The following is a 23,895-nucleotide window of genomic DNA, read 5'->3' on the forward strand; positions in this document are numbered from 1 at the left end:
GAAATCAAGAAAGTCTCAATAGTGATGTCATGACAGGCAATTTAAAAATTATTAAAGTTACTTCTAGAATCTACGTAAATATAAGTGAAATTAACTTTGAAATATTTCTCATAATCACAGGAGTGCACCAAAGGAATCACGCATAGTCACTGCTGGTGCATCTCAGAACAGCAACAAGAAAATATTTGAAATATAACAGTTCATTGAGAAAATATCTGTTAAAGTTATATCTAAAAGTTGAACTCATAAGTTGCCAGTGTTCTTAAATTGATGTTGCCTATTATAATGCAAAATACCCTTTCAAGGAAGGAAAAGTAAACTTCAAGTAAAGCATGGTACAGTGTAAAAATAGGAAATTAAAAAATCCTCAGTGCAGATCCAACAATAACTTCATGAGAAAGAATATTGTAAATGTGAATTTACACAATTGCCTTCTATTTCACAGGTCTCTTGTATCTTTGCAGTAACACCTAAGGGAAAAGGAAATTTATTTTTTATTTCATTTTACTTTATTTTATTTTATTTCTTGGAGACAGAGGCTTGCTCTGTCACCCAGGCTGGAGTACAGTGGCATGATCTCAGCTCATTGCAACCTCTGCCTCCCAGGTTCAAGCAATTCTCATGTCTCGGCCTCCAGGGCAGCTGGGACTACAGGTGTGCACCACCAGGCCCGGCTAACTTTTTGTATTTTAGTAGAGACTGGGTTTCACCATGTTGCCCAGACTGGTCTCAAACTCCTGAGCTCAGGCAATCCACCCTCCTCACACTCCCAAAGTGCTAGGATTACCGCACCCAGCACAGAAAAGGACATTTAAGGAAATGAGATGGTTTAGAGTTGTAAAATTAGAAAATTCTGGCTGAAACTACAACTGAATGAAGACCAAAAAGGATAATAAACAACATTTTTGTGTGGTAAAGACTGTTGGTCATTACTGAAGGGTCATCCACCAGTTCTCTTTACAGCAATAAAATATTAAAAGAGGCACCTTTATTTGATATATTACATATATAATGGGAGACATTTACACAGCTCTGTCTATATTTCAGTGTGGTATGATCTATTATAAGATTGACTCACCTGAAGATTAAGGTCTCCTTTTGTTTCAAGTAAATCCTGAGTTATCAGAAGAGGCTCGCTTTTCTCACAGCTCTCCCGGCTGATGAGCGTGTCTGCATAGTTGGGCTGGGGGAAGATCAGATGACTCTTCCTCGAGTCTGCGGTGAGGGAGACCTCGTGGGAGTAGGTCTGCAGGAAAGCCCGAACCCCGTCCACGCCCACAAAGTGCGAGGCAGGCACACCTGCCAACCTGCTGCCTTCAGCGTGAAGCAGGCGTGACTTGTGCCAGCGTCTCAGCTTGAGTGCTAGCAGCACCATGACAAAAGCCAGGAAGACGCAGGAGACAGCGGCCACTGCCACCACGAGATAAAGTGTGAGGCCCGAGTCGTCTGGGTCTGCTGAAGGCTTGAGGCTGCCCAAGTCAGCCAGGACATCTGGGATGCTGTCGGCCACAGCCACAGTGAGTGTGACGGTGGCCGAGAGAGGGGGCTGGCCATGGTCCTGGACGACTACTACAAGGCTCTGCTTGAGCGCATCTCTGTCCAGCAGGGCCCGTGCGGTGCGCACCTCGCCTGTGTGCAGCCCCACTGCAAATAGTCCCGGCTCGCTGGCCTTGAGTAGGCGGTAGGACAGCCAGGCATTCTGGCCTGAGTCTCTGTCCACTGCCACCACTTTGGTCACCAGGTAGCCAGAATCTGCAGAGCGGGGTGCCAGCTCCACACCAGTGGAGCCATCTGTAGGGAAGGTGGGGTACAGGATCTCAGGGACATTGTCGTTCTGGTCCAGCACAAAGAGGCTCACTGACACATTGCTGCTGAGTGGAGGGTCTCCACTGTCACTGGCTGTCACCAGTAGCTGCAGGTCTCTAAGCTGCTCGTAGTCGAAGGAGCGAAGTGCATATAGGATCCCAGTATTGGAGTTGATGGAGACATAGGAGGACAGGGGTGCACCCTGGAAGGTGTCTTCGGCCAGGGAGTAAGTGATTAGGGCATTGTCACCACTGTCAGGGTCTTGAGCAGTCATAGATAAGATGGAGGCTCCTCTGGGGTTGTTTTCAGGAATGTAGGCAGAGTAGGAAGCATGAGGGAAAGTGGGTGGGTTGTCATTGATGTCCATCACCTGCAGTGAAATATAAGTTTCTGTAGACAGTGGAGGAATTCCCTGGTCAGTTGCAGTTACAGTGATGTTATATTCTGAGACTTCTTCCCTGTCCAGTGCTCTGTGTGTCAACAACCGATAATAATTTTCATAGGTCTTTTCAAGTGTGAATGGCAGATTATCTGGAATAGAACATGTGACTAGGCCATTTCCTCCTGAGTCACTGTCATGCACGTTGAAAAGTGCAATTACTGTACCTGGGGAAGAAGTTTCCTGGACTGAGCTGGTGAGAGATGTAACTGTGACTTCTGGTGCATTGTCATTTTCATCCAAAACTGTCACCAGCACCTTGCTTCTAGCCCGGAGGCCAGGCCCATCATGGGCTTCTACATCTATGTCATAGAATCCAGAGTCCTCATAATCTAGATCCCCCAATATTGTTATATCCCCACTCAGAGAATTTAACTGAAATAGCTGTGATATTTTGTCTCTTACTTTCCGGAAAGAATACGTCACGTCTCCATTGGCTCCTTCATCTGGATCAGTGGCTTTTATGGTGAGTAGCCGAGTGCCTACAGGAACGTTCTCACGAACACTTACGTGGTACTTGGGCTGAGTGAACATGGGAGCATTATCGTTGGTATCCACAAGTATTATGAGAATCCTGGCAGTGCCAGAGCGAACCGGGTCACCTCCGTCGAAGGCGGTGAGAACGAGATGGTGAACTGCCTCTTCCTCGCGATCTAGAGCACGTTCCAGCACCAGCTCTGGGTACTTAATCCCATCGGCCCCGCTTTGCACGTCCAGGGAAAAGTAACCGTTTGAGTTGAGCTGGTAACCCTGAAGGCAGTTTACCCCTACATCCGGATCAAAAGCTTCAGGAAGAGGAAATCTCGTCCCAGGATTTTCATTTTCAGCAACTTTTATTTCCCTCTGTTCTGTCCCAAAACTGGGTGGGTTATCATTAACATCGATTATTTCCACCTCTACCCGCAAAATCTTCACTGTATCTTCTAGGAGAATCTCCAGTATTGTCACACAGTTTGGAGATCTGTCGCAGAGTTCCTCCCGGTCTATCCTACCCGAGGTGACCAAGCTGCCGCTGCGCGGGTTCAGGGCGAAAAGCTGCGTCCTACCTCTGGAGACGATGCGGACCCCGCGCTCCACCAGCTCCCGGGGCGCCAACCCCAGGTCCTTGGCGATGTTGCCCACCACTGAGCCTTCTTCCTGCTCCTCAAACACCGAGTAGCGGATCTGTTCTGCCCTAATTTCCCCCAGAATCCCCAGGAGAAGGCAGATTTGGAGCAGCCGGGTGCGGTCTGGGCTAGCAGGAGGCGCCGCCATTACAACCCCGCCGCGGAGTCGCCTGTGCTTTGGTTTTCCCTCTGTCGAGGGCTGAGGAGCCCCAGGATCTTCTGGGTCCAAAATAAAGTGCATTCACAGCCGGAGCTCTCAGGGCTTCCGCTTGAAGCTTTCATACAGCTCCAGAGCCAGTGCTTTGTGCTGCAGAAATCTTGTGATTCTGATTAAATTTCTGGTTTGTCTTTTCCCCCGATTGGTGAACAGCGACACCCAGAGTCTTAACCTGTTACTGCAATTTATTCTTGGTAAAAAAAGTTTACTTTTTATACACGTTTCTATTCCTATTTCTCCCAAGATAATAAAAGTCAAATTCCTGTTTTTGATTTGCAACGAAAATTCAAGAATGATCCAAATCTTCCTGTACAATAAACTTTATAAAGTTATTTATTTTCTTAGAGAAAATATGACGATTTTTTTTCTAAGAATGTGTTCTCCATCTTTTCAGTTTTCATATTGTTCATCCCCACAGCCCATTCTCAGTACAGCGTATTGTGTGAGGGACATATTTATCTCTCCTAAAGACAAAGGTGGACTTGAAAAATGGAGGAGACGATAAGTGAAAAGACAGTGGGACAGGAACTTGGAGGTTCGGCTTTAGTCCCCATTTATGCAGTAACAAGTTTCCTTACATGAGTTGACCCTCTAGAACCTGGGGCAATGCTTCAATTCATTTGCAAAAAACCCACCTACTGTTCAAGAGTTAGCCTTACCCCTGTACGAATGAGATTGACAAATACCATAATAGGTTTGGGAAGAGAATTTGCTCCTTAATTTTGTATACAACACATTCTTGGCCACAAGCTATGCATATGACTATCTTGTTTACAATGTGTTCTCAATCTTTAGAACAATACCTTTCATAGAGTAGTAACGTTTTTATGAAGCCTTTCAATGTTTCATGAATGACCGGTTCAAATGCAAAGCCTAAAACAATGGGTAAATAACTCTGATCTTAAAAATAAAAAAGAAATAAAAAGAAAAGTTAGACTGAAGAACTATAAAGTGCAGATAATAGTTTAGTAATTTTTTCACATGACACATTCAGTATTATTTTACTACAATTTCTAACTTTACTTTAGCTCTCACTTTAGAAATAGCCAGTAAAATGAAATGTTTTGGTAGCTGAACATGGATTATCATTGCACGTGCCATCACTTTCTTGCTTATGGCTACATACAGTAATTTATTAATCTGAGAAAATTTGAGATAAAGCAGTACATCAGTTCTTAAGCTTATTCCTCACTTAACAAGTAGCAGTAGAAATGACTCATACAAAAGTGCATTAGCTATACAGAATTTAAAAACCTCAGACTTTGAGAGAGTAGATTAAAGGTATTTTTCACAATCCTCAAAGACTGCACAAACTCCGGATGACTGAGAAGTGAAATAAGATGTTTGGAAACAAATTTGACAGTATGCATTAAAAAAACTCAATGTGTTTATAGATTTAACTAATTCCTCAGAAACCTATACTAAAGAAACAAGAAGTATGGAAAATGCTTTATAAACCCAAATGTTCATTACATTCCTTGTTTAAATAGAGACAAAATAGAAAAAGCATAAAAATAAATCATTTAGGAATGGTTAAAAAATTATGAAATATCATTGACTGAAATTATACAGTGGGAATAATATTGACCCAAAGTTAGTGATGCAAATGTAAAATTGGACAATATTTGCTACTTGTGATGAGACAAAGTGTTAAGAGTCTTAATAATTGGAAGGCTGTGTCACATATACATGCTGCTGCAAAAAGACAAACTAGAATGTAATTGATGAAGATGAACATAAACTTTAACTTTGGTGAGAAGAACTCTAAATATATTTATAAAGAGCTAAGAATAAGATGACTTGAAAATATCAAGTATCGCATATCAACTAAGAAAAGGCACTGCTATTACTAAGAGTGTTAACATCTAGGAAACAGGTCTCTTTAGCAAGATTTGCCAACCATACAGAAATGTCAACAGTAAAGATTGAAAATTAAATTGCCAAGACTACTGAGCAATCAAGAAAGCAATCTCCATCTATCCAATACCCCTCCCCCAGTAGATACCATCACCAGAACAATGAAAGAAAATCAAAATTACTTATGCACCAATGAGAAGAAAATGTAATTATATAATTTTTTTTTTTTTTTGAGACAGGGTTTCCCTCCTGTCACTCAGGCTGGTGTGCAGTGGCACACTCTTGGCTCACTACAATCTCCACCTTCTGGGTTCAAGCGATCCTCCTGTCTCAGCTTCCCGAGTAACTGGGACTACAGGCACGTGCTACCACAACCAAATAATTTTTGTATTTCTAGTAAACAAGGTTTTACCATCTTGGCTACGCTGGTCTCAAATTCCTGACTTCAAGTGATCCACCTGCCTCAGCCTGGTTAAGTGCTGGGATTACAGGCTTGAGCCACCGCTCCCGGCCGCAATATATAAAATTTAACTAGATTTGCAGAAACTCACGTGCGAAGACAAAGAAGGGTCATAAGCGACTTTGTGATCTTCATTACTGGCACAAACAATCGTAGAAGGATCATCACACAGCAGATCCTGAGGGGGAGCCATTTCAGGTGGCAGGTTGAGAAAATTAAATTCTGTCTTTGCAGAATGAGAGGCAACACATAGATTGTAGGAATAGGGCAAAGTCCCCTCGCCGTGGTTGGGAGGAACCCCGGGCCCAGACTTGGAGCAGAGACCCGTTTGAAAACAGCCCTCAGTGTTGAGGCTGGAGGAATGTCGCAGGCGCAGGGCGATCGCCAGAATTACCGCGAGGAGAAAGAGCACTGAGATCAAGGCCAAGGCCACCACCAGGTAAAACTGCAGTTCCGTCTGGGGGTCAGAGGGCTCAGGGCTGCCGCTAAGGTCTGGCAATACCTCTTGCAGGCTATCCGCAAAGATTAGGTGCAGCGTGGCGGTGGCGGAGAGTGGCGGCTGTCCTCCATCACGCACAGCGACCAGCAGGCGCTGGCGAGCCGCGTCCCTGTCGCCCAAGGCACGCGCTGTGCGCACCTCACCCGTGCGCAGCCCCAGGCTGAAGAGCCCGGGCTCGCTGGCCTGCAGCACGTGGTAGGACAGCCAAGCGTTGTGTCCCGAGTCTGCGTCCACCGCCACCACCTTGGTCACCAGGTAGCCGGGCTCTGCGGCGCGTGGCACCATATCGAAAAGTGCAGAGCCATCAGACCCCAGCGCGGGGTACAGCACCCGTGGCGCATTGTCATTGAGGTCGCCCACCAACACTCGCAGGCTCACGTTGGCGCTGAGCGCGGGGGAGCCCTGGTCGCAGGCCTGCAGTGTGAGTTCGAAGGCGCGCAACTGCTCGTGGTCGAAGGCGCGCTGCGCGAACACCACCCCGCTCTGCGCGCTCACGGACACGTAGGACAACAGCTCCTGCGGCTCCAGGTCACTGGCCAGAATAGTGTAGGAGACGCTGCCGTTGGGTCCCAAATCCGGGTCGGAGGCGCTCACTTGTGCAATAGAGGCGCCAGGTGGGTTGTTCTCAGCCACATGGACCACGTAGGAGGCCTGATGGAAAACAGGTGCATTGTCGTTGATGTCGGAGATGTGCAGGGTGATGCTTGTCCTGGAGGAAAGGGATGGTTTGCCCTTGTCGGTGGCTATGATTGTGACGTTGTAGTCTGCTGTCTGCTCCCGGTTTAGGGCTCCACCAATAACCATCTTGTAAAAATTCTTCGAGGTGGATTCTAATTTGAAAGGAACTTCTTCCTGAATATAGCATGTCACCATGCCATTTTGCCCAGAATCCTTGTCTCGCACTTTTATGAGGGCTATTACAGTTCCAAGGTCTGAATCCTCTGGAATCTGGTTAGAGAAGGACATGAATGTCACCTCAGGGGCATTGTCATTCTCATCAACGATTTCTATTTGAACATTACAGTGAGCTGTGTGTACTCCTCCATCCTTGGCTTCTACACCCAACACATATCTACTTGTTTCTTCAAAATCCAATGTGCCACTGGTTGTGATGTCACCGGTATTTGGATTGAGATTGAAGAGGCTGGTACTTATTGGGGAATTGAGGAAGGCATAGGTGATCTCTGCATTAATGCCCTCATCCTGGTCTGTGGCCATCACCCGCAGCACGGAGGTTCCCCACGGCACGTTTTCTTGGAGGCTAACCCTGTATACATCCTGGCTAAACATGGGAGCATTATCATTGGCATCGGTGACTCGGATCCAGATGTGGGTGGTGCCGCTTAGAGGCGGGTCCCCGCCATCCATGGCAGTCAGGATTAAGCGATGAGAGCTCTGATGTTCCCTGTCTAGAGGTTTTTCCAGCAGTAATTCCGGATATTTACTTCCATCAGGACTTTCCTTCGTTGACAGAGAGAAGTATTGATTGGGGTTGATGGTGTATATCTTCAGTGAATTGCCTTTCACATCTGCATCTTGCGCAGAATCCAGAGAGAATTTTACCCCGGGTAAGGCTGACTCACAAATTTCTAAGTTAATGCCTTTTGCAACGAAATGTGGTGCATTGTCATTAATATCTTGGATTACAACAACCACGTGGAAAACATTCATTGGGTTTTCAGAGACCGTTTCGAATTCTAGAGCACACTCAAGTTTCCTTCCGCAAATCTTCTCTCGATCTATCCTACCATTCACTAACAAATCCCCGCTCTCCAAACTAACGTTGAAATAATCCTCTGCACTAACCCGCAGTTTTCGAGTTGGCAACTCCTGGACACTGAGGCCCAGATCCTTAGCAAGGTTCCCCACCCGTGAGCCGTTGGCTAGCTCCTCTGGAATCGTGTATCGGATCTGCTGGGAGATGGCCCCGCAGAATAAAGACAGCAGAAAGAGAAACAGTACCTGACTTTTCATCGTTTCGGCTTCTCTGACTCTCTGCATTTCAGGAACTCTCCGCGGAGCTTCTTTTCTCTGGGATGTTTTTTTAAAAAGCAATGACAGCACCCTGGACTTCTGTAATTTGAGCGTAAGACTTATCAGTTAGGCGCTCGAGGGTGAACAGGGGCAGCGTCTGTGTTCAGTGCACCGGACAAAGCAGGAAGGCACCCTGCCTGACGCTCTTGCAGAATCGAGAGGGCTTCACTTCCTTTTGGTCGACAGCGGCGCCCAGAGGTTGTCTTGGAAAACTGCACAGTGCCCAGCTATTTATCCTCAAAGCGCAACCTCTTGAATCTATGTACCCTGTCTTTAATTTGCTGGAAGGAACCAAATATTCACATTTTCCCCTTTACATTTCAATTTTCTAGTTTGTCATCATCACATAAGGGTCTTCATCATTTTGTATTCTTTTTTCATTTAAAAAATTCACAAGTCACACAGTCATTTTTTTCAGTTTTGGGGGCAAAAAAAATCTTCAGTGATTTCACTGTATTTATAAACTCTGGCATGACTGCTGTATCCATATAAGTGAATTGATAATTTTTATTTATACTTTTAGTGGACTAAAATACTTACCTTTCTGTAAATTCATTGGAATAAGTTCCTTTATCTAGTATTTTAAATCTCTCCATATATATGTTATCAAGTCAGTACTACTTTTCAAAGATATTTTTTGCAAAAAAGAGGAAATCACAGCCTTACGATTATGTTAATATATTTCTCTTCTTTATAAAATATAGATAATCTTTCCAGTTAAGTAGGGCAAAGTCTGACATTTTGTTAAAAGGGTCAATTTGGTATTGGGGTACACATACATGCTTTTATGAAGTGGAATTTCATATAATGTATATTTGTTTTATGAAACCAGTGTTTCTTTTTTATATGAATGTATATGAAATACTCTAGGCTGTGTGCAGCGACCTGTGATCCCAGCACTTTGGGAGGCCAACATGGGAAGAACACATGAGGTCAGGAGTTTGAGACCAGCCTGGCCAACATGGTGCAAGCCGTTTCTACTAAAAAAAATAAAAATTAGCTGGGCATGGTGGCAGGTGCCTGTAACCCCAGCTACTTGGGAGGTTGAGGCAGGAGAATCGCTTAATCCAGGAGGTACAGTTTGCAGTGAGCTGAGATCATGCCACTGAAGTCCATCCTGGGTGACAGAGCAAGACTCTGTCTCAAAAACATTCTCTATAATGCCAATTCTCAGCTCCAGCCAACTTAAACCATCAATGAGCAAAACAAGTTTGACTTGACCACTGGTAAATATTGGAGATGTATTCAGAGTTCTTAGACACCCAATTCTGCAACTTATTCTGTAGTTCCAGGCTTAGAACTCGTCTTGGTTCAAAGCAAATCCCTTTATTTCAAACGCATTACCAAATGAGATCCAACTCAACAATTTATTCTACTATTTTGCAGTGCTCATCCATACTCATACTCCAGTTGAAACAGCCTATTATCTGTTTTCTTAAGATACCTTTCCACTTGTTTCCTTGCATCATGTCTTTACACTTTCTGTTCCTTTTATTATGAACTTCTCCTCACTTTCTGTTGCAATGGATTCTTGCCCATTCTTCAAAAAAATAAAAATAAACCCTTTTTAGTGAAAATGGGATGTCCGAGATCTTCCATTACCTGTACAAGTAGGTGGAATTGTGTGGGTTCCATATTCTCAGTGTATTTTCATGACACATATGTAGGCTATATTTCATATAGAATTCTTAGAAATTCTCTTTGAGCATACAAATCCCCCCTGACACTAGCTAATTAACTTTTTTTCTCCTTACAGGCAAAGTGATACTGATACTGTAAACATTTTTTTTTCTAAAAATGATACGTTAAAAGTTACATGCCTTTTTCTTTTGAGACAGGATCATACTATGTTGCCCAAGTAGGTCTCGAAGTCCTAGGCTCAGAAGTCCTCCCCTGGCTATGGGCCTTTTAAATTCTGTGATGTATTTGCATGTTTGAGTGAGAATACACCTTACTCTGCTTACAGCTTTCATGTTCTGGCCCTGTTGTCTCATACATTTAAATGTGCCTTTTCCTAATATATTAAGGGAGAAATCTATTCTTTTGTTTGGGTTCTAGTAAAATATATTTTGGTCTAATTTTGGATGACTCTCTTATATGGTTTCATGAGTGAAAATAATTTCATAAATTGCAGAATAAGCCAACAATTTCTGGATCAAGAAAGTTGTAGAACACGACAAAAGAAGGGACTTCTATTCCATTGTTGGAAGAGATGGTCTGGAAATCTCCCACAGAGGCTGAGGCATATTCCCTTACCTATTTTTAATATCCTTGTCAAGGGCAAGAAATACCACTCCAAGGCTCATAATAGTTTAGGTAGGTGAACTTTCTACCCTCAGGTAAAATGTTGAAATATGAATACACACATAAGCATATACTTCAGGCATACATAACAGGCATTATAGGTAAAACCATTTGATCAGCCTCTACTTTTTCATCTGTCTTGGAAGGAGTCAAACATAATTTAATTTCATGGGCATATAAAATATATTTTATTCATATGTATTTTTACTTGTATGTATCAGGATAGGCTATATAGGCTGAAATGACAAACTCCAAAGCACAGGAATTTAAAATGAAAAACGCCTATTTATCGCAGCTATACAGACCAGTGTTGTGGTTCTCCCATCATAGTTACTCAAGGACCCAGGTAGAAGGAGCAGTCACAATTTCAAATAGTAACTTAGAGATAGAAAATTCTCACAATTGCAGATTCCTCTAGGAAGTGACATACTTTACCTCCACTCACAATGTATTATTTTTTCCCTAAGCCCACTCAACCATAACCAGACCAGGGAGTGCAGTCCTACTATAGGTCCAGAAAGAAAGGGGGACAAATATTTAGCCAAAGGACTAATGACAACCTCATGGCTTTATTTCTCAAATACATATGTGTTAAAGCTTTATAATAACCACATTCTCATAATTGTTCTTCATAATATTCAAAGAAATAAATAAACTCACCTGAAGTAGGTTGGAATCTCCTTTCGTTTCAAGTAAATCCTGAGTTACCAGAAGAGGCTCGCTTTTCTCACAGCTCTCCTGGCTGATGAGCGTGTCCGCATAGTTGGGCTGGGGGAAAATCAGGTGGCTCTTCCTCGAGTCCGCAGTGAGGGAGACCTCGTGGGAATAGGTCTGCAGGAAAGCCCGAACCCCGTCCACGCCCACAAAGTGCGAGCCGGGCATGCTCGCTAAGCCGCCTCCCGAAGCCTGCAGCAGACGTGACTTGTGCCAGCGCCGAAGCCTGTGCGCCAGCAGCACGATGACAAAGGCCAGGAAGACGCAGGAGACCGCGGCCACCGCCACCACCAGATACAGAGTGAGGTCCGAATCCTTGGGTTTGGCAGAGGGCTCGAGGCTGCCCAAATCGGCCAGGATGTCAGGGATCCTCTCTGCCACGGCCACGGTAAGCGTGACAGTGGCGGAGAGAGGGGGCTGGCCGTGGTCCTGGACGGCTACCACGAGGCTCTGCTTGAGAGCGTCTCTGTCCAGCAGGGCTCGCGCCGTGCGCACCTCGCCAGTGTGCAGCCCCACTGCGAAGAGTCCTGGCTCGCTGGCCTTGAGCAGGCGGTAGGACAGCCAGGCGTTCTGGCCCGAGTCTCTGTCCACCGCCACCACCTTGGTCACCAGGTAGCCCGGCTCTGCGGAGCGGGGCGCCAGCTCCACGCCGGTGGAACCATCTGTGGGGAGGGCGGGGTACAGGATCTCGGGCGCGTTGTCGTTCTGGTCCAGCACAAACAGGTTCAGCGACACGTTGCTGCTGAGTGGAGGGTTCCCGCTGTCGCTGGCTGTCACCAGTAGTTTCAAGTCTCTAAATTGCTCGTAGTCGAAGGATCGCAGCGCGTATAGGACACCAGTGTTGGAGTTGATGGAGACGTAGGAGGACAGGGGCGCCCCCTGGAGGGTGTCCTCGGTCAATGCATAAGTGATGCGCGCGTTGTTGTTGCTATCTGGGTCCTGGGCCGTCACTGAGAAGATGGAGGCTCCTCTGGGGTTGTTTTCTGGAATGTAGGCGGAGTAGGATAAGTGAGGGAAGGTGGGTGGGTTGTCATTGATGTCAATTACATGCAGGATGATGTGAGTTTCTGTGGACAGCGGCGGGCTTCCCCCATCTGAGGCTCTCAGACTGATGTTATATTCTGACATTTGTTCGCGGTCTAGGGATGTGGCCGTCACTAAGCGGTAATATTGGTCTATTGATTTTTCTAACTTAAATGGCAGATTTCCCAGGACAAAAACTGCAACCTGCCCATTCTGCCCAGAATCTCGGTCATGCACATCGATAAGAGCAATTTCTCTTCCGACGGTGCCCTCTTCTGGGACTGAGCCTGTGAGAGACGTGACTGTAATTTCTGGAGCATTGTCATTCACATCCAGAACCGTGAGTAGAATCTTGGCTCTTGAAAGAAGACCTGGTCCATCCTGTGCTTCAATTTTAATTTCATAGAACATGGCATCCTCATAATCTAGATTTTTTAATATTGATACTTCTCCACTCACTGAGTTGAGATGGAAAATCTCAGCGATTTTCCCAGGCATTTTATCTAGAATATAAGACACTTGAGCGTTGAATCCCTCATCAGGGTCAGTAGCATTCACCGTGAGCAGCCGGGTACCCACAGGCACGTTCTCCCAAACACTTACACGGTACTCAGATTGAGTAAACATTGGTGGATTGTCATTTGCATCCAGGACTATCACTTGGATGTGCAAGTTGCCAGAGTGGACAGGGTCGCCACCATCAGAGGCAACCAGGACAAGCTGGTGAATTTCTTTTTTCTCACGGTCCAGGGCCTGCTCCAGCACCAGCTCTGGATACTTGGCCCCCTCAGAGACGCTATTCACAGCCAGGGAGAAGTATTCATTAGGGCTAAGCTTGTAGTTCTGCAGGGAGTTCATGCCTACATCTGGGTCAAAAGCAGTTTTAAGTGGAAATCGGGTTCCAGGAACCGTTAGTTCACCAATTTTTATTTCCAATTCCTCTGTTGGGAAATTAGGAGCATTATCATTAATATCTTTAATTTCTATTTCTACTTCAAAAATTTTCAATTTATCCTCAACCAGGATGTTAAATTTTACCAGACACAGCGGGATCTGAGCGCAGAGCTCCTCCCGGTCTATCCTCTCCGCAGTGACCAAGCTGCCGCTTCGCGGATTCAGAGAGAAAAGCTGCGTCCTACCTCTGGAGACGATGCGGACTCCGCGCTCAGCCAGCTCCCGGGGCTCTAACCCCAGGTCTTTAGCGATGTTGCCCACGAAGGAACCTTTATCTTGCTCCTCAGACACCGAGTAGCGGATCTGACCGGATCCTGTTTCACACAGCGTCCCCAGAAGCGCGCACAGCAGGGCCAGTCCTCTGCCATATCGGAAACTCAGGCATTTGGTCATTTCCTTTTCGGGGAATAGCTTTCTCTGAATTCGGTTCCAGTTTCCCACGAAGGACTCCAATCTTATTTTGTCAAGAAACGAAGTAGTTTACGGGCCTAATTCACAGGTCAAACCGCTGGTTGACTAAGAGGTGAGGTTGGCAGCCGCCTCGGATTTTCTGAGTCTAATTTGCTGGTTCTTTGCATTGCAGGAGCAAGGAAATGGTGGACTAGTTCTCCAGCTGCGTTCTCCTTCTTGAGTGGTCAACAGCGACACTAAGAGGCCTAACAGTTTGCTGCATCCTCTCAGACAAACACAGATGATTATTTTTGAATTATCCAAGACCTGAAATCCTTCTTGTCAGAGATAAGGGGACTAGTGTTGATTGAACATAACTGAATTGATATATGTTAAACAGTGTGGCCTCAAGTTATCTCTCTTGGGAATCCATGCACTAACCTTAATGCCACCAATATTGCTTCAGACATAGTGGAGTTAACTGTTTTGAACTGGCCCTAAGGACCAACACAACTATTAAAAGACATGACCACCACTTGTTCTTCAACCACTGAACCTTGATAATGTGTTTATTGTTATACTTAGTACATTTATCAGGGTTATTTGATATCTTTCACTTTTCCCTCTCTATACTTTTAACTCTCTAAGAGCTGAGAGAAGAAAAAGAAGAAAAGAGACACACAGAAATATCAGCCATGTTTATACATTATATTTCTTTAAGTTTGTTCTTGGTGACGTGATAACTTAGTTTCAATATTTGTTGTTATTTAATATTCATTAAACAAACACATAATTAGGTGTCAGACAATATGTTTGGGGATTTAAGGTGAGCAATATAGACACAGTCACTTCCTTCACAGAGATTATAAGGATATAAAAGCAAACGGAATTGCAGCATACTGAGATAATTACCATAGTGGGAAAAGCCAAGGGGGTTGGGGGGCCTTCAATTGGGCCTTTAAGATTAGCAAAGGCTTTCCCAGGAAACGTGAGAGGAGTGGATCAGTGAAAAGGCCTGGATGTGGGAGAGAACAGCATGACAATGCCTAGATGTGAGAAAGAAATAGCCCTTCAGGGTACTGAAAGAAGTTCGCTTTGTTTAAATCTAGACTGTAAGGATGTTTTTTCAAAACCCACAACTGAAACTAGTAGAAATAAGCTTTTATGTTCTAGAATCTCTTTCTCCATAAGTTTCCAAGCACTGAAATATAAATACATATATTCGTCATTTCAATCATGATGCATGACATATCTATGCATAAGGCATTTATTCTTGTGGAGTTGCTACACACACTAAAAATAACTGCTTTAATTATTGTGTTTATACTTTATTATTCACTTACAAGTAAAGATATTGTGACATATTATGCCACAGTGAGTTCCAATTTTACTCATAGAGAATTATGTAATAGTAACCAAAACAACACTTTGTCTCAGAAAAGATGCAACATGAAGAATCACAGCACTTTGAGAGATATGGTGTCATTCAATAAAAGGCTCAATTGGTACATGATAATTTCCAAATAAAAATTAAAAATGATGCCATTTACATATAACATTAGTGTGTTTATTGTTCTCTGTTATTAAATACATAACCAACATACTAAAAGCCAACATAGGAAGAGGAATGGGAAAAGAAAATTGTTCAGAGGGGCACTGGGATTGGGTGAGGGACTGGGAACATTTCTAGCAGCTACTGTGAGTAGAAACCTTGAGAAGAGAGATTTATACAAAAGATGGTTCTGGACAATTGTATGATATGAATCTTTTGTATCTTTTCTTTAAGCAAAACTATATTGAGGATATATATTATTTTAAAGATTAAAAGGCAATATGGTTCCCATATATGAGAAAGATAAAAAAAGGAGAAACTTGTTTATTACTACTCTACAACTTTATTATAGAGCAGATGATAAGTCAGTCACTTCTTCAAGAAGCATATAGCTTAGAGACTAATGTGATTTTTAAAATGAAGCCAAAATAATATGGCATAACTTCTTGAAACACTGTAAGGAATGTATATTTCTAAATTTCCATATGTTTAACAGGGAAGGGCATGCAAGTTAAGGAAAACAATTTTGCTGCCAAACTGAGAGAAATATATTAAGGCTGAATGAGAAAGAATTAGCCAACTAAGATGTTTCACTGTTCATATACAGATTCAAATATAAAGTAAAAGTCATATTTTAAAAAGAAGAAAGGACTTGAGTAAACATAAACTCCAATCTTTATATTTTTAACAAAGAAGAAATTGTTGATCTGGGTGGATGAGATGATTTTCCCAGGGGTGAAGAAGAAAGTGTGAGACACCAGATACCCTAGTTACTCAATGCAGTGCTCTTTGGGCAGTCATCTCTTAACTCCTGGTTTACATTCATTGCACAACGATTCTCGTGTCTCTTCTTCCTCTTACAGCCTGTGAACACTAAGACCTGCCAAGAAATAATTAACCAAGACTCACTTCCTAAAACTTGACTCTGCCCTCAAGGAAATATGGGGAACAAAATAGATATAGTAAACAAGTAAGTGAATTACTTCAGCAAACTAGCTTGTACGGATGTTGTGAAAAGATAGATTACCTGAGAAGACGTTTCTTCTCTTTCATCTTCGAGTAGAGATTGAGGTGCTGATAGAAAATCCTTTTTCTCACAGCTCTCCTGGCTGATGAGCGTGTCTGCGTAGTTGGGCTGGGGGAAGATCAGGTGACTCTTCCGCGAGTCCGCAGTGAGTGAGACCTCGTGGGAATAGGTCTGCAGGAAAGCCCGCACCCCATTCACACCCATAAAGTGCGAGCTGGGCATGCCTGTCAAGCTGCCTCCTGAAGCCTGCAGCAGGCGTGACTTGTGCCAGCGCCGAAGCCTGAGCGCCAGCAGCACGATGACAAAGGCCAGGAAGATGCAGGAGACCGCGGCCACCGCCACCACCAGGTACAGAGTGAGGTCCGAATCGTTGGGTTTGGCGGAGGGCTCGAGGCTGCCCAAATCGGCCAGGATGTCAGGGATCCTCTCTGCCACGGCCACGGTGAGCGTAACAGTGGTGGAGAGAGGGGGCTGGCCGTGGTCCTGGACGGCTACCACGAGGCTCTGCTTGAGCGCGTCTCTGTCCAGCAGGGCTCGCGCCGTGCGCACCTCGCCAGTGTGCAGCCCCACTGCGAAGAGTCCTGGCTCGCTGGCCTTGAGCAGGTGGTAAGACAGCCAGGCGTTCTGGCCCGAGTCTCTGTCCACCGCCACCACCTTGGTCACCAGGTAGCCCGGCTCTGCGGAGCGGGGCGCCAGCTCCACGCCGGTGGAACCATCTGTGGGGAGGGCGGGGTACAGGATCTCGGGCGCGTTGTCGTTCTGGTCCAACACGAACAGGCTTAATGATACATTGCTACTGAGTGGAGGGTTCCCGCTGTCCCGCGCCATCACCCACAGTTGCAAGTCTCGGAACTGCTCGTAATCAAAGGAGCGCAGTGCATAGAGGACTCCAGTGTCGGAGTTGATAGAGATGTAAGAGGATAAGGGTGCCCCCTGAACAGTGTCCTCCGCGAAAGAGTAAGTTACATGAGCATTGTCGTTGCTGTCGGGGTCATGGGCCGTCACTGAGAAGACAGAGGCTCCTCTGGGGTTGTTTTCTGGAATGTAGGCGGAGTAGGATGTGCGGGAGAAGGCGGGCGCGTTGTCGTTGATGTCTGCCACCTGGAGCAAAACGTGAGCATCTGTGGACAGGGAGGGGTTCCCTCCATCTTTAGCGGTTAGAGTGATGTTGTAAAAGGAAAACTGTTCCCTGTCAAGGGCTCTGGTTGTAACCAGTCGGTAGTAATTGTCCACTGACTTTTCTAACTTAAAGGGAAGATTCTCGGGGAGTGAACAGGTGATGAATGCATTCTGCCCAGAGTCTCTATCATGTACATTAAAAAGCCCAATTATGGTTCCTGGAGGAGAGTCTTCAGAAACTGAGCTAGTAGCAGATGTCATGTAAAATTCTGGGGCATTGTCGTTCACGTCCAGAACCGTGATGACAACCTTCGTTCTGGTTAGAAGGCCCGGACCATCCTGAGCTTCAATATCAATTTCATGGAATGTAGCATCCTCATAATCTAGATCTTTTATGATTGTCAGATCTCCAGATGTTGACTTAAGCTCAAATACCTCTGAGGTTTCTCCAGGGCTTTTCTCTAGAAAATATACCACTTGAGCGTTGTAGCCCTCATCTGCGTCAGTGGCGGTCACCGTGAGTATCCGGGTGTCCACGGGCGTATTCTCCGGAACGCTTATGCGGTACTCGGGCTGTGTAAAAACAGGCGCGTTGTCGTTCACATCCAGGACCTTGACGCAGATGCGGGAGGTGCCAGACAGCACTGGGTCACCCCCATCAGAAGCCACGAGAACGAGGTGGTGAACAGCCTCTTCCTCGCGGTCCAGCGCGCGCTCCAGCACCAGTTCTGGGTACTTGTTCCCATCAACTCCGCTTCGCACGTCCAGGGAGAAGTGATCATTTAGGTTGAGGGTGTACTTCTGAAGGGCGTTCTCACCTACGTCCGCATCATGCGCATTCTTAAGAGGAATCCGGAATCCTGGCGTAGTGGTTTCACTGATTTTTAGCTCCAGTTCCTCTACTCCAAAGCGAGGGGCATTATCGTTAATATCTGTTATTTCCACCTCTACTGAATAAATAGTCAATTTGTCCTCCAGCAGGATGTTAAAATTCAACAGACACGGTGCGCTCTGGGCGCAGAGCTCCTCCCGGTCTATCCTGCTCGCAGTGACCAAGCTGCCGCTTCGCGGGTTCAGAGCAAAGAGCTGGGTCCTACCTCTGGAGACGATGCGGACTCCCCGCTCTGCCAGTGCCAGGGGCTCCAAACCCAAGTCCTTGGCGATGTTGCCTACGAAGGAGCCTCTGTCGATCTCTTCCGGCACAGAATAGCGAATCTGCCCAGCCCTGGCCTCCCACAGGGTCGCCAAAAGGAAGCACAGCAGGACCAGCTTTCTGCAGTGTGGCAACTTTTGCAGAGCCGCCATTTCCTTCCTGTCGCAGTTTTCTCCGAGTCAACTTCCAGCATCCAGTGCGGATTCCAATCTTTATTCCTCAGCTGTGAGATGACCAGCATTCACAGGACCCAGGTCCCTATGGAGACAAATGGTGGGCTGTTCGACTGAATTTCTTTGGTGCCCTGAAGCTTTAGGGCCAAACCTCCAGCCTCTTGTGCTGTGGGAAGCGTGTTGCTGGATTGGATGGCTTGCTGCTTTTTACTCCTTAGGTGGTCAACAGCGACGCTCAGAGGCCTAAATAATTTCTGCACCTGCTCAGGAAAATCTAAGTTACTTGTTGTTTGTTTGCCTTTGCTGACTTTCAAGGTGCTTTAAAGAATCTTACAGCTCTAAGATACTCTAGAATAAGATCTTTCAAAACAGGAATCTTTTTTATCAGGATTAATACGAATGGTATAAATGAACATGACCTTGATAATAGTTGCTAGGAAAGTATTATTGATTGCCCAAGGCATTAATCAATGCCACCACTGCTCTTGCTACAAACATCTTCCATCTCTTATTATATAATCAGAAGCAGTAAGATCAATTAAGAAACGTTAGCTACATTTTCTTCTAATGTTATATACTTTGAACTTTTGTGGTTGATGGCTTAGCATTTACCTTCAAAATCTGCCTTTAAATTATTGAATCATCAGACACTTAGTTGGGTACATATGCCTCCCACTTTGCATGACTGGGGCTGGAGACAGAAGTGGTGAACATGATAAACACATGCCCTGGTCTCAAGCATGAAGTCTGGAGGAGGACATAAGAAAGTAGAGAGAGTGTAATAGAGTAAAGAGAGTGTAATAGAATAAAGTAAAGAGAGTGTAACTGCTGTGATATGAGGTAGGAAACACTGGGTGATAGAGAAATACCTAGGAAGGGTATCCAGTCTAGATTTGGGGTCAGAAAAGTCTTTTTGAGGGCATGATTGAAGTTGAATCCTAAAAAGTAGGACTGAATCAAGAAAAAGGCTGAAGAAGTGTTCTAGAACCTCAGAACAAATGCTTGAAGGTGAGAGACAGCATGGAACACTACAGAAATGGAAAGCAGATCCATTTGATAAAGCTGGAGCTGGAAGGGGTTTTTCACCACATTAGGAATCAGTCACTCAAAATTGTTGGAGGTTGTCAAGTTCTTTTTCTGATATTCATTTTCCAAGGGTGTAAAATACAATGCAGTGGATGTCTTCTTACTCCTGTTTTATCTTTACCATTTTGACCATTGTCAAGCATACAATTCTGTGACATTAAGTACATTCAAATTACATTCTGGTGTGATCATTACCACCATCCACCTCCAGAACTTTTTCATCCTCCCCAACCGAAACTCTGTACTTATTAAATAGTAACTCCCCATTGCTTTTCACCCAGTCCCTAGCAACTACCATTCTACCTTTTGCCTCTATGAGTTTGACTAATCTAGGAACTTCATATATGAGGAATTGTACAGTATTTGTCATTTTATGACAGGTTTATTTCACTTGACAACATGTCTTTGAAGTTCATCCATATTGTAGCATGTAACAGAATTCCCTTCCTTTTAAAGGCTGAATAATAGCCCATTGTGTGTGTGAACCACTTTTAGTTTACCCACTCATCTGTCAATGGACACTTGGGTTACTTCCACTTTTCAACTATTGTGAATAATGCTGCCATAAACATAGGTGTACAAAAATCTGTTGAAGTCCCTACTTTCACTTCTTTTGGGTAATAACCAGAGTGGAATTGCTGGATTATATGGTAATCCTATGTTTAAATTTTTGAGGAATCACCATACCATTTTCCACAGCAGTTGTATCATTTTATATTCACCAGCAATGCACAAGAATTCCAATTTCTCCATATTCTTGTTAACACTTATTTTCTTTTCTTTTATGACAGCAATTCTAACGAATATGAAGTAGTATCTCATTATGGTTTTGATTTGCATTCCCTAATGACTAGTGATGTTGAACATCTTTTCATATGGTTTTGGCCATTTGTATATCATCTTTGGAGAAATGTCTATTCCAGTCCTTTGCTCATTTTAACATCCAATTTTTTGGGATTTTTTGTTGTTGTATTATGGGAGTTCTTTATTCTGGATATCCATTCTTAGACACATGATTTGGAAACATTTTCTCTCATTCTGTGGGCTGTCTTTTCACTCTATTGATACTGTTCTTTGCTGCACATAGTTTTTAATTGTGATAAAGTCCAATATACCATTTTTTTTCTTTTGTTGTTTGTGCTTTTGGTGTCATATCCAAGAAATCATTGCCAAAATCAATGTTATGAAGGTCTCCTCCTGTTTTCTTCTGAGAGTTGTATAGTTTTAGTTCTTAAACGTAATAGCTAAAAGGGTTTTATTGCTTCCGAATATTGCTTCTTTGATCCATTTTGAATTAATTTTTGTAAGTGGTATAAGTGGAATTGCCCATTTCTGGTGACCCTTTAGTCTGTTTGCCTTTTGACTCCTTCCTTGTTGAAATTTTCTCATTTTTACTTTCATCCATTACTCTTAGAAGACTGAAGAAAAATGTATTGGAAATAATTGATACCAACTCACCATGTTTTCTTGTAGAGTTACTATGGTATATCTTGCTTTGGTTTTTTATTTTTATTTTCATTTTTGTGTTTGTGTTTGTGTTTGTTTTGTTTTATAGAGATTGGGTCTTGTTATACTGCCCAGGCTGGATTCAAACTCCTGGGCTTAAGCAATCCTACTGCTTCAGCGTACTCAATAGCTGGGATTATAGATATGCCATTGTGCCTGGCTCTCTTACATGAGTCCTAACATTAGACTTGACAGAATTTTCATTTTCTCCCCACTGGTTTTATTATAACATTTTTTGTCTGCTTCTGTTACTTCATCCTCAGAATTCTTCCGTGGTTGCATTTCAAAAATGTATCTCCTTGTTATTTTTTGCATCATTTTATTTTAGTATATACTCATTATGTGTTTTTTATCTTCTTGAATGGCAAGCTAAATTCATGTATTTTAAATAATTTTGTTTGTTTTTTTAAAAAAGTTATTGCATTTGTCTATAAACTTACTCCTAATTAGTTTTAGTTGCATCTCACAATTTTTAATAAATAATATTTAAATCCTTCTCTTCCGAGTAGTTGTCATTGTCATTGTGATTTTTGAAATCCAAGAGTTATTTAAGGGTGTGGATGTAAATATCCAAACTTTTTTCCCCTTTTCTATTTTTAAATGTTGGCTTTGTGATTTAAGTATGTGTTGTGAGGCAAGTATATTATTGGTACTTTCGAATTTGCTGAACCCTTTTTTGTAATGACTAGATAATAAACTTGTAGATTGTCTATCTGTTCAAGGATGACTATTCCATATTTGTGTGTAGAAGAGATCTATTAGAATCCTAAGAGATCAAGCTTATAAATTATGTTGTTTAAATCTTCTTTATATTAATGAACTTTCTCTCTGTAGGGTCTATTATTTCTTATGGAATTATGTTAAAATATTCTGGTATTTTCTAAGTTACATTTTTGGTAATAGAAGCTCATATTTTTATATTCTTTTGATCATCTGTTCTTTTTACAACTATAATCAGTTCATTTTTTTAAAATCACAATTTGTGTTTGTTACCTTAAATACAACTTTGTTGTTATATTAATATTAACATGACTGCTTTCTTTTTTTGTGTGTGTACATATATATTTAGTTTTACTGTTTCAGTGTATTTTTATTTTAAGCATGTGTATTATTAGAATATGGATTTTAAAAATCAACTAATTTTGTAATATTTGTCCTTTAATAGGTAAATGTAGCTCACTTGTATATACACAGAAAAAAGTTATGATTATAAGAGCTGAGAAAGTCCAGAACTGAGATAACTCAGTTATCAATTGAGAGTATACTCTTGGAACCAAGCAAAAAATAAAAATAAAAATGCAACAGACACACAGCAAGAATGAGAGAAAGTCTTCAATAGTTATCAGAGAGAAAACAGAGATTACCTTAAAAGATAACAGTTTGTTGACAGAAAGTTTCTCACTAGCAACAATAAATTCTACGAGACATGTGTGTTTTTAAATTTTGGTTTGTATATTTATTTTTAGTGGAAGAGCTCTGTTAATTTTCAGTTTTAGTTTGTTTTTCTCTTCTACACTGTGTCCCTGTCTCCTTCCCTCCTGGGTTCAGTGCTCATTTATAATGGTTTTGAAATAAATAATTTCTATCTGACCTCAGGTCCCAGGCCATAACTGGGTCTCTTAATGACGCTTTAACGATGCCCAGCAGTGATATTCTGGATACCACAGCTCACATGAGAGATACTTGGTGTTCGCTGTCTCTATCCAGCATGGTGTCTGTCTCTCTCTCTTGGTCTACACAGCTTACCAAGAAAGCTATAACCACAGGAATTGGGAGGCAGCTTCTATTTTATTTATTTATTTATTTATTTATTTATTTATTTATTTATTTATTTAACATGGTGTGGCTCTGTTGCCCAGGCTGGAGTGCAGTGGCGCCATCGCGGTTCGCTGAAGCCTTGACTTCCTGGGCTCAAGCGATCCCGCCACGTCAGCACCTGCCCGGGTCCGCCCCGCCCCGCCCTGCCCCGCCCCGCGTAGCTGGGACTACAGTTGCAGGCCACCGTGTCCGGCTGGTCTTGAATTCCAGGGCTCCAGGGATCTTTCCGCTTCAGCCTCTCAAATTGTTGCAAATACAGACGTGAGCCACTGCGCCCAGCTAGACAGCATGTTCATGCATCTTTCTCTTCCTTTTTAACCAGCTGAAGGGCCTCATTGCTTGTTTTGGATTCAGGTAGTAAGCCTGGTCCAGGTCATTTATCTAGTCTGAAGCACTTCTGTCCCTACTACATTGCTGGAGGCAGTTTCCTAACGTTCAATTTCTTCTTTTAAGCTCAAGACTACAACTCACATGGCTTTAGACCAGCTAACCACTTTGCTTTTGCTTTCCTCCTATAATTTGTGTATCTCTGTATTTTATTGGAGCAGAGTAAATATAAGAAAGCGTGGACTTACTCCCCGACCATGCTTTTTTTTTCTTCTGAAAAGTTAACACACACTAAAGTAGGATATATACTTGATTTTTGTTGTTGATTTCA

The 23,895-nt window shown here is 43.4% G+C and overlaps 2 protein-coding genes across 4 annotated transcripts in view; both read right to left on the reverse strand.

Moving 5' to 3' along the window:
• The window catches only part of LOC117065702 (protocadherin gamma-C4), a 181,706-nt gene extending 162,685 nt beyond the window's left edge, over positions 1 to 19,021 (reverse strand). Inside the window, exon 1 of one of the 3 annotated variants that reach the window (XM_033180879.1) lies at positions 16,383 to 19,021. In XM_033180879.1, the coding sequence (XP_033036770.1) occupies positions 16,383 to 18,806 (2,424 nt within the window). In that variant the 5' untranslated portion in view covers positions 18,807 to 19,021. Of the gene's footprint in view, positions 1 to 1,078; positions 3,722 to 11,382; positions 14,018 to 16,382 lie in introns of those variants that run through there. The other 2 variants (XM_033180873.1, XM_033180865.1) reach the window with 2 other exon arrangements.
• LOC117065706 (protocadherin gamma-B1) lies at positions 5,895 to 8,673 on the reverse strand. The gene has a single exon (XM_033180889.1). It carries the CDS (start codon positions 8,383 to 8,385, stop codon positions 5,953 to 5,955), a length of 2,433 nt encoding a protein of 810 aa, XP_033036780.1. The 5' UTR covers positions 8,386 to 8,673; the 3' UTR covers positions 5,895 to 5,952.
• Positions 19,022 to 23,895: the final 4,874 nt, after the last annotated feature.

This window comes from Trachypithecus francoisi, unplaced genomic scaffold (assembly GCF_009764315.1).
Source record: "Trachypithecus francoisi isolate TF-2019V2 unplaced genomic scaffold, Tfra_2.0 Lachesis_group2, whole genome shotgun sequence".
Lineage (NCBI taxonomy): Eukaryota > Metazoa > Chordata > Mammalia > Primates > Cercopithecidae > Trachypithecus > Trachypithecus francoisi.